This window comes from Cervus canadensis, chromosome 3, assembly GCF_019320065.1.
Source record: "Cervus canadensis isolate Bull #8, Minnesota chromosome 3, ASM1932006v1, whole genome shotgun sequence".
NCBI classification, from domain to species: Eukaryota; Metazoa; Chordata; class Mammalia; order Artiodactyla; family Cervidae; genus Cervus; species Cervus canadensis.
This window is the reverse complement of record NC_057388.1, coordinates 96,996,376-97,008,100: the sequence shown is the minus strand read 5'-3', so window position 1 is coordinate 97,008,100 and position 11,725 is coordinate 96,996,376. Positions and strand designations below refer to the sequence as shown.

Genomic DNA, 11,725 nt, shown 5'->3' with positions numbered 1-11,725 from the left:
GCCACCACACAGGAGAAAAATGCTATCCAACCTAGCCATTGTTGGTTTACATATTAAAATATAGACTAAAATATAAAAAATAAACTAGTAGTTTATAATCTTTAAGGAAATGGATGATACAGAACAAAACTCAGCAATGAAAATGAGTTTGACCATATCTGCTGTCTGTTTACTTTAAGCTTATCTCACCTGTTTGTTCATTCAGATGTATTTATGGAGCATCTGCTTTGCTTGTTGAGTGCTCTGTGAGGTGTTGGGGTCATAGAAGTGCACAACATACAGCTGCAGCTCCTGCATCCCAGTGGGGACATGTGGACAGTGGAAAAAGGAACTCAGTGCGGCACAGGGCAGGTGTCAGGCAGGAGGAGAGTATGCGGGGGAGCCCTTGACCCAAAGTGTTCGGGAAGGATTTTCTGGACAGAATGACATCTAAGTGGAAGTCTGAGGGCCATTAGTAGTTTCAGTTAAAGAAGAGTATTCCAGGTAGTGGGGAATCTAGCAGAGACCCAGAAACAAAACCATCTGGAAAAACTCCCTCTTCTGGACAAAATGGAGGAGAGGCTCAGGATTTATCCTCCCTCCAGAAACAAGTAAAAATAACTGAACAAAATGTATGGGTTTTCACCACCATTGGACTTGAGGCAACAAAGAAGAGAGATCACTGAGAGATGCGTAGAACCCTCCCGTCACCCCAGTTCCCGTCTTGAGAGAGTTTCTAGCTGTGGTGCGGGGAGGAAGACTCCAGGGAGAGCTCCATGGTCTCCCCGAGGTGAGAGAACGGAGTGGAGAGTGTGGGGAGGAGAAGAGAGCTAGGGTTCACAACAGACAGTGCAGGAAAGCAGAGAGAAGCACAGAGAGATGCTTCCAGAGATTGCAGGGAATCTTCATTTGAGTTTTGATCAGTTTTAAGGTGTGAGGAAACTACCCCAGACGAGGGAAAGAACTGCCCCAAGAGATTAAAGGGAACCATCCTCAGAGCTCACAGAAGTATGGGGAAATGTTCCTGCTGTGGATTGAATTGTATTCTCCCAAAATTTGTATGTTGAAGCGTAAGCCCCCATGCACATGTATTGGAGACTGAGTCTTGAAGGAGGAAGTAAAAGTTAAATGAGGTCATACGGTTGCATCCCTGATCTGATAGAACTGGTACCCTTATAAGAAGAGGAAGAGGCACCAGAGCTTGCTCTCCACCATGTGAGGACACAGCAGGTAGGCAGCTGTCCACAAGCCAGGAGGAAAACTAGCAACAGCTGAACCCTGCTGGAAACTTGACTGTGGATTTTCCACCTCCAGAACTGTGAAAAAATTAATTTCTGTTTTTTAAGCCACCCAATCGGTGTTTTGTGATGGCAGCCTGAGATGACTATAGTTTGTGTGTGTGTGTGCAGTGTAGAAGACCTCATAATTCACGGAGCATCAGTTAGAGTACTCAGAAGAGTTTTGCCTCAGTAGTGGGGCAAATAGCCCCAGGTTAAAGCTGCTCTCATTCTACCTAACACAGAAAAAGTAAGACCTGAAGCTGAACAAAGTCAGGAATATTTATGTAGAAAACCAAAAATATACAGCATCCAGCAAGGTAAACTGAATAATGTCTGGCATCCAATCAAAACTAACCAAACAAGCAGAGAAGCAAGAAAATGGTACAGATTATAGCAGTAGTAGACAAAGATATTAAAAGAATTATTATAATGGAGTTTTGTATGTTTAGGAACCTAGAGGAAAGATTGAACACATTAATTAGAAGCATTGAAAAATTTAAAGGATACAGATCAAATTCAACCTTTTAAAAATATTTTTTATTGATATTTATTTGGCTGCCCTGGGTCTTATTAAATAGTTGTGGCGTGCAGGATCTGGGATCTTCGATTTTCATTGAGGCGTGTGGGATCTTTAGTTGTGGCAAGACTCTGAATTGCAGCATGTGAGGTCTAGTTCCCTGACCAAGGGTTGAACCCTGACTCCCTACATTGGTTTCTGTTCTCACAGTAGAGAAAGCAGAGTCATTTCTTCAGAATGAGAGAAGTGTAGCAAGGCAGGAGGGTTGATGGAGAGCAGAAACAGGAAATACTTACGGAGGAGAATGAGGGAAAACAGACTAGAGACATGGAAGTAATCACTCAGCCCTGAGGCCACTATTGAGACTGACGGTCATGAAATTATAGTGGCACAAATTAAAGTTTTGTAGTTTACCAGCATTCAGATACCCAGGTGTAGACAAGGAGAGAATAGGCAATTGGATTGATCCAGGACTGGGGCTTTATCAGGCATGTGTGATGATAAGACAGCTGGGAAGAGATGTACAGGTCAGAGGGTACAGTTGAAGTGATGGTAGATTAGCACTCGAAGGGGAAGTGGAGGAAGTTGAGGTTGATTAAATGTGCTAGAGCATTGGAGACTCTTCCTCTCAAATCTATCCACTGTATTACACTGGTGGAGTCGTCATCATCTCTCACCAAGATTATTGAAAGATTTCCTGTTCATCTCCTTGCCTCTGGTCTTGAAAGGAGGGTGTCAGGGTGGTGGCTGACAAGTAAAATGCTGTTTTTTGGTTTGAGGAGCTGAGAGGCTAACACAGTAGATGCATCTATGAGGGACAGGAGGACTTGAGTGAAGAGGGAGACCTTCCAGGAGCCTCTTGGGCTAGTCTCATGTTTTCCAAAAGGAGAATTCTCATCTCACTTCCCAACCTATACTTGGTGGCTGCTGGCATCTACATGTTGCTTCTTTCTGCTCCTTGAGTTGTTCGGTGCAGAAATTTGTGGCCTTCTTAATTGCTCCCTAACTGATAGAAGATGTATGTGTCCTGTCCTCTGGGAAGCATAAATAGTTCTTGGCATTCAACCAGTTTTTCCGAATCATTTCCCCCCCTGAATAACCAGTGTCCATTTAATCTTCATATTCATTTCTTTCATTCATGTCAGGGAAACTTCCTTTCATTTCTGAAGCAGTTTTCTTTGTTGGATTGAAGATACCAATTATTTTTATGTTGGCTCATCTTTGTCCCTTTTCTGTATCTGTCAGTTTATCTGCAGCTTTAGCTACTTTGTTCTTTTTTCTCTGCCTTCAATTATGATTGAAGGCATTGATTTGATTATAAGTTATATCTATTGTTTTCCCTACTAGTTGATTATCCTTAGTGTTTTGATGGGGGTGGTAGCAATTTAGTGGAAAACCAGATCATTGGTTGTATTTGGGCATATCTAATATAACTTAAACATGCTTATAAATTGGTTGTAAAGTTACAGTTTATTGCCAGGAAGAACCTGATCACCTTTTATTTGCTTCTTTTGACTATAGTAAAAACCACTGAAATGTGGATTTCAGGATGCCTTCAGTTACCCCATGAATATAGACCATCTGACAACACTTCTATCCCTTTCTTGCCAGTGTAAAAGTGTTAGTTATGCATTGGTGAGTCAGGCCACTTGACAGGTGGTATTTCTGCTTTCCTAAGTAGAGTTAACCTCCTTGGATTTTTCCTCCAAGTGGCAGGTGTGAATACCTGAGATTTTACTAGCTCCTTGCCATCTGGTTGCTTTACCTCAGGCCTCTCCCAGGCTCCACCCATCACTTGTCTTTCTTGCTTTGTTGGCTTGTTTTATACTGAACAGAAAGAAAGAATGCATTAAAATGGGATTTTTATTCACCTAGATGATTGCAACCTTAAAATTCTCTTTGTCCTCCAGACTTTTTTTTTTAACAAGTGTGACCCATGTAAAGGAAATGCCTGCCATCATTGGGGGTATGTAGCCTCTAGAAAAATAATACCCTTTTTCTAACTAGAGTAGAGTAGAAATGCCTAGCACTACGGTAATAGATCAGGTAAAGAGTGGTCAGCTACTTTGCGTTGTTTTTCTTTTTAGTTTTTCACTTATTAGACCTTGTGAAATCCCAACAGATAAAGTCTTGACCTTTTTTATTAATATTATTTTGCATGTGAATATGTTTTTTAAAAAAGCCAAACTCTGCTGAAAGCACAGGGGCCATTTTATTCTGTGAAGAATAATCTTGATCCAGTCTCAGATTTCTGTTTAATTATTTGGAAAATAAATAGACTCTCCTTTTCATCCTGTTCCTCTCTTCTTCCATAATCCCCTTTGGCTTATTTTACCTCAGTTGTGGAACTCGGAGGGGTTCTAAATCTCTCTCCCTTTGCCAAGGGAAGGGAAGCAGTGAGGGTCAGAGGTGAAGTAATTTGAGTACATTTTCAAGTCTAGCAATCCCTTTGGGACTCTATGAGGTGCAGAGATTGTTTTGTCCTTCTTGGCCTAAGGTAATAGACCAAGGGAAATAGAATGAATTGGTCAGTGTGTCTGAGGCCAAAGCTGCTACTCCCTATCTGCTCCCCCACCGCCCCCCGCCTCCTACCAGTAGAGATTTATTTAAGAGGGAAAGTCTGGTTTTAGAAATCATGGGTGGTGCAGCCCAGTGATTAAAAGCATAGTCTTTGGAGTCAGAAAGATAGATTAGGAGGACACTGTTTAATTTCTTTGTGTTTTGGTTTCATCTGTAAACAGTAGGTAATGAACCCTTTTTAGCATTGCTGTGGACCTGAGTCAGTGTTCATACAGTGCATAGCAAAATAATAATTCAGTAAATGGCAGCTTAAGAAAAAAAAGATCTCATATGAGAGCAAGTCCAGAAGCAAGGCTGATTTAGTAACTTAATATGGAACTCCTATCCTGGAGCCAGTTAATTTAAACTGAGTGGAGTTGGGTGGACGCTGTCCAGAGTTACTATCCTACTAAAATATCTGACTCCAAAATCATGATTCATAGTTGTCGAAAAGAAGTGTTAAAAGTCCAAGTCCCAACTATGCTAGGGTTAGGATATATTGATTTCATGAGGAATGCAGCATAGATCTAGATTTCTTTAAATCTGGTGCCATCTTGCTTTAGTCAAAGAGTATTTGGTTGGTGCAGATTAGTTCAAATAAGAAGAGTGGATTGAAGGATGCCTGGACATCTTATGGAATTTAAGGGCGGGGAGTATGGCTGGGCCTCCTTGGTATTAGTCAGAACGGAATGTGTTTACTTCATCTTTTAGGGTCTCTCTCAAATTACGGTTCTTCTTAAAGTCTTTCTCTTTTTATAGCATTGTACAACATGGAACAGCATTTGCATTGTTTAGTTTCTTGAGTGTATTTGGATTGCTGATAGGCACCCACTAGATCTGGTGACCATTGTGGTCCATGTTGATAGAGTCATTTACAGTAAATATGGCCACGAAGGCCGATCTTATTAGCAGAAGATACAGGTTTGTGGAGGATAAGCCTGCAGGAACCCTGTCTCTTGTTAATATTTTTACAAAAGAAAGAAAGGTCTGGAAGCTAGTTGTGTATTAGCCCAATTCCCCAAACTGAAGCTTCTAGCATTACATGGTGGCGGAATGCCGTGAAAGCATGCTAACTTTTTATGAGAAAATAAATCTCTTGGAAGTTGATCCTGCAAATCTAAATTTGTAAGTTTGCTGTTGTCACTTCATAATAAGGATTGAATGTTAATCTTCATTTGAATTTCTTCCAGAGATATGAAGACTATGGAATGACTCCCCCATCAGGCCCCTTACCAAGGTAAGGTTTTTAGGAGAAAATGTATCAGGACTTTTTCACATAGGCTGTTTCTTAAATTTCGCAGCTTTGTTTCTTTTAGCTAATATGAACAGATACAAAACTCGGAGTTGTGTGTTATCTTGATGTAACCAGAAGAGGAGGAAGAAAGTTAGAATTTAAGTCCTGCTTCCAGTAATGACAGACTGGATAATTTGCTCATGATAACTGGAAAAGCTGGACAAGATTTAAGAACAAAAACAAAACACCCGGTGGCCATCAGGGCAGTGAAACAGAATGGAGCCAAGATCCAGCAAATCCAGAGAAGTGAGCCCTGCTTTGGGGTCCACTTTCTCCCACGGATACTGCTGATTCCAGACAAGGCGGCTGAGAAGCTAAGCAAAACTTTTGACAAGATTCATGAGATTTGAAGTCTTGAAAATGCACTGTATCAAAAGTTCTGGGGGGACTTTCCTGGTCGTCCAGTGGTTAAGGCTTTGCCTTCCAATGCAGGGGGTGCAGACTTATTCCCTGGTAAGGGAGCAGAGATCCCCTGTGCCTTGTGGCCAAAAAACCAGGTCATAAACAACAGAAGCAATAGTGTAGCAAGTGCAGTAAAAGACTTTTAAAATGGCCCACATGAAAAAAAGTCTTAAAACCTAGGGAAGTAGAAGGAAGGAAATAATAAAAATAAGAATAGAAATTAATGAAGTAGAAAACAAATCCATGCTAGAGAAGATCAGCAAAGCTGAAAGTTAGTTCTTTGAAAAACTCCTAGAAAGAGAAAACATGAATAGTCCTATAACTATTAAAGAGATTAAATTCATTATTAAAATTCTTTCCACAAAGAAAACTTCAGGGCCTGGTGGCTTCAACAGTAAATTCTACCAAACACTGAAGGAAGAAAAAATACCAGTATCATACAAACTCTTTTAAAGAACAGAAAACAAGAAAACACTCCTTAACTCATTTTATGAGACCAGCATAACCTTGATAACCAAAACCGGAAAGGACAAGGACATTGCAAGACAGGAAACATTAAGGGCCAGTTTCATTCGTGAACATAGATGCCAAAAATTTGAAACTATATTTTAGCAAGTATATCCAGCAATATAATACAATAGGTTATCACATCATAATCAAATTGGATTTTTTTCCATCAGTACAAGAGTAATGTAATATTTTAAAAAATCATTGTAATTCACCACTTTGAAGTGAATAAAGGAGGAAAATTGTCTCATTTCAATAGATACAACATTTGATAAAGTTCAACATCCGTTCATGGTAAAAATCTTTGTAAACATAGGATAGAAACAGACAGAGAGGAATCTGATAAAAAAGTATCTTGGCAAATACTGGTTAATGGTGAAATGTTAAAAACTTTCCCTTTGAGAACAAAAGCAAGACAAAATTGCTTGTTTGCATTACTTCTATTCAGCATTGCCCTGGCCATCCTAGCTAGTATAATAACGCAAGAAAAAGTAACAGAACGATTAAGGAATTCAAATAGAGAAATAATACTGTTATTATTCACAGATGATACACTTTTGTAGTAGAAAAATCCTAAAATGTCAATACATGAATTGTTAGAATTAAGGAACTTTAGCAAGATGGCTAAATAACAAAATCATAATAATTAAATTACAAAGTAGTTGGATACCAAGATGAACAAGATCAGTATACAACATTATAAGACCAGTATACAAAAATCTGTTCTGTTCATGAGCAATGACAGAAAATAAAAAAATTTTAAAGGTACTATGTAAAATAGCATTCAAAAATATGAAATACCTCAGGATAAATCTAACTGAAGATATTCAAGCCTTCTAAAGAAAGGTATTCATGGATTGTGCAACTCTTTTAAAATATCAAATCACCCCAAATGGTCTACAGATTCATTGCAGTCCCATTCAAAATCCCAATGGTTTATTGCATTTTTAATTTATTTTTAAAAAATTAATTCATTTATTATAATTGGAGGCTAATTACTTTACAGTATTGTGGTGGTTCTGGCCATACACTGACATGAATCAGCCACAGGTGTACATGTGTTCCCCTGTCCCAAACCCTCCTCCTACCCCTCTCCCCATCCCGTCCCTCTGGGCTATCCCAGTGCACGGGTTTTGAGTGCCCTGTTTGATGCATCAAACTTAGACTGGTCTTCTGTTTCACATATGGTAATATACATGTTTCAATGCTGTTCTATCAAATCATCCCACCCTCGCCTTCCCCCACAGAGTCCAAAAGTCTGTTCTTTATATCTGTGTCTCTTTTGCTGTCTCTGTTGCATTTTTTAATATGTGGAAGTTGATGAACTCACTCTAAAATACATGTGGATTTGCAACAAAACCACAATGAGGTACCATTACACACCAGTCAGGATGGCTGCTATCCAAAAGTCTACAAGCAATAAATGCTGGAGGGGGTGTGGAGAAAAGGGAACCCTCTTACACTGTTGGTGGGAATGCAAACTAGTACAGCCACTATGGAAAACAGTGTGGAGATTCCTTAAAAAACTGGAAATAGAACTGCCATATGACCCAGCAATACCACTTCTGGGCATACACACTGAGGAAACCAGATCTGAAAGAGACACGTGCACCCCAATGTTCATCGCAGCACTGTTTATAATAGCCAGGACATGGAAGCAACCTAGATGCCCATCAGCAGATGAATGGATAAGGAAGCTGTGGTACATATACACCATGGAATATTACTCAGCCGTCAAAAAGAATTCATTTGAACCAGTCCTAATGAGATGGATGAAACTGGAGCCCCTTATACAGAGTGAAGTAAGCCAGAAAGATAAAGAACATTACAGCATACTAACACATATATATGGAATTTAGAAAGATGGTAACGATAACCCTATATGCAAAACAGAAAAAGAGACACAGAAATACAGAACAGACTTTTGAACTCTGTGGGAGAAGGTGAGGGTGGGATGTTTCAAAAGAACAGCATGTATACTATCTATGGTGAAACAGATCACCAGCCCAGGTGGGATGCATGAGACAAGTGCTCGGGCCTGGTACACTGGGAAGACCCAGAGGAATCGGGTGGAGAGGGAGGTGGGAGGGGGGATCGGGATGGGGAATAAGTGTAAATCTATGGCTGATTCATGTCAATGTATGACAAAACCCACTGAAAATTGTGAAGTAATTAGCCTCCAACTAATAAAAAAAAAAAAAAAAAAAAAAAGAACTATAAAAAAAAAAAAAAAAGGAAAAAAATAAAATAAAATACATGTGGATTTGCAAGGGGCCAAGAGTAGCCAAGACACTTTGAGAAAGAAGAATAAGATGTTAGGACTGTATTCTGAATGTTGCAAATTACTGTCAAGGAATGAGGAGTGTGGTGTTGCTATAAAACAAGACAAGTAGACCAACAGAACAGAAAAGAGCATTCATAATCAGACCCACATGTGAATAGACAATTGATTTATTACAATGAAGGAATTGTAAAAAGGAATTAGTCTCAGAAATCACATTCAACTATCCCTTGAATGATTCAGCTATCCCTTTAGTCACACAGAAGTAGGAATGTTATCTGCTTTCTCCTTACTTTCTCTTTATTTGCCCTCATTTTCAGAAGATTTTGTTTTATTTTTCCCCAACCCTTCTCCCCCCTTCCAGGCACTGCTTTGTGGTCCAAAAGCAACAAAGTAAAGGGAACAGGTGGAGATTAGATGATCCAGGGCAAAAGCTAATGCTAGGGGGACCACATGATCTGGTTTTGCCTGGTTCAATCCTAATTTATACCTGTTGTTCAGCATAATTGTAAATTCTACTCTCAAAAGTGTTCTGGTTTGGATGCTAAATTTTATGGTCACCCAAGGTAAATTAGAATATTTGGATCACACAGAACTGTCTGAGTATACAGTTCAGGATGAAAGGGGTGTAGATGTAGGCAGGAGGGTGCTAGTTGACTGGATAAAGCAGAAATCATTAATAAAAGGCAAGCTCTTGTTCCTAGGTGAATGGTCCAGAGATTATAATTAACTTAGGTGAGCTCTAGTTTACAGGGTTGGATGGAGGAGTGTGCATTGGTTAAGCTCTTAGATCTGTAAGGTCAGAGATGTCAGACACCTCTTTCTGAGGTCAATCGGAAACAGCAGCAGTTCTTTAAAGAGAGTAATACAGGTTGCCTGGGTTTTAGTTTATGGACTGTACTCCAGAAATGACAGTGTAGAATCAGAGGAAGTTGGTGTACTTTCTCATCAAACTGGTTTAATCTATTAGTTCAGTTGCTCAGTCATGTCTGACTCCTTGTGACCCCATGGACTGTAGCACGCTAGGCTTCCCTGTCATCACCGACTCCTGGAGCTTGCTCAAACTCATGTGCATCAAGTTGGTGATGCCATCCAACCATCTCATCCTCTGTCATCCCCTTCTCCTCCTGCCTTCAGTCTTTCCCAGCATCAGGGTCTTTTCCAGTGAGTCACTTCTTCATATCAGGTGGCCAAAGTATTGGAACTTCAGCTTCAGCATCAGTCTTATATTCAGAACTGATTTCCTTTAGGATTGACTGGTTTGATCTCCATGCAGTCAAAGTTTTAATCTATTAATTACTGGTTAACTGTCATTTGCAAGGAATTATAACTAAGCCATCATTCTTTTTTTACTTTTGAGTATCTTTAAAAGAGTGGTTCTCAGGGTGAGAATCTCACCCTGAGATTCTGAGGCTTCTCAGAATCTCAGGGTGAGATTCTCAGATCCCTAGAGGGTCCTTGAGGCCCATTCAGGGAGCTCTGTGAGGTCAAAGCTATTTTTGTAATAATATAAAGATATCATCTGACTTTTCTCATTGCGTTGACCTTTGCACTGAGATATGAAAGCAGTGGTGGGTGAAGCTGTGGTGCCTTGGCTTGAATCCAGACAGTGACACCTAGCTGTTCAAGGACTCATTCCAGTCTTCTTCACTGCTGGGCAATCACAGATATTTTATTTTTGTTTTTTTACAGCATTTTTTAAAATGCCAGTTTTATGCTAGTGTATCATTGAGGTAGTAAAAGTAAATTTTAAAGATATATTTATTTTTGGCTGTGGTGAGTCTTAACTGCTGTGCAGGCTTTCTCTAGTTGCGGAGAGCAGGGGCTACTCTTCGTTGTGGTGTGGAGGCTTCTCGTGGCAGCAGCTTCTCTTGTTGTGGAGCACAGGCCCTAGTCTATATGAGCTTCAGTAGCTGTGGCTGTGGGCTCTAGACGCAAGGGCTCAGGAATTGTGGTGCATGGGCTTAGTTGCTCCATGGCATGTGAGATCTTCCCAGACCAGGGATCCAACCTGTGTCCCCTGCATGGGCAGGTGGGTTCTTAACCACTGGACCGCCAGGGAAGCCCCAAAATTAACTTTATTAAACCTAGACCCTAGAGTCCCTTAACGGTCTGGATGACAGGAGAGGAGACACATATAAACCACTTCTGCTGATTTTGGCCTTAGAGTTGAGAACTGATCTAACTGTTGCTATGTTTTTGCTTGAACAAACACCCTGTGGACTTTTGTTTGGCTTTGAAAATGAGCAGTGGGCAGGAAAACAGCTGACAGCAGTTATTGCCAATGATCAAATTGAGCTTTCAATTGGAAATTAAAATTTTACAAACTTGTCTGCTGCGGTGACATGGACAGTTTCCTTGTACTTAAAGCCTTTTCTGATGAGCTTGATGGTGATAGTAATGAATGTGACTTTGGGTTACTGTAAGATAAAATGTGTCAATATCAAGAAAGTCTGCATAATTCAGTGAACCAGTATTTTCCAAATGAGCAATGTCATACAATCATGCATGAGTCTATTCAAAGTGCAAGGAAGACCAGTAGTTTTAACATAACAGAAGATGAAAAGTTCTTTGATAGTTTCAGAGTCAATATTGCCACTAACCTTCATAGGAAAGATTGTTGGGTTTTGGTATGGTTTCAGAGAAGAATGTTTAATGGAAATACTATTTGAATATTATTTGGAAAGGCTATTAAAATCTTCCTTCTTTTTCCAACTACATATTTATGCTTTTCGTCATAAAATAACTGATGGAAACTGATTGAATACAAAGTGTATGAGAATCCAGATGTCTTCTATTAAGGAAAAATTTTTAAAAATGTAGAACACTTCTCATTAAATTGGGGTGAGGGGGGCATGCAGGAAAATATGGGCTTCCCTGGTGGCTCAGATGGTAAAGAATTCACC

General features: G+C 39.8%; 1 protein-coding gene across 1 annotated transcript in view; it reads left to right on the top strand.

Moving 5' to 3' along the window:
- The window catches only part of KIAA1549 (KIAA1549 ortholog), a 125,099-nt gene that overhangs the window by 100,620 nt on the left and 12,754 nt on the right, over positions 1-11,725 (top strand). The window contains exon 17 of the mRNA XM_043463833.1: positions 5,526-5,572. Within this exon, the coding sequence (XP_043319768.1) occupies positions 5,526-5,572 (47 nt within the window). The remainder of the gene's footprint in view (positions 1-5,525; positions 5,573-11,725) is intronic.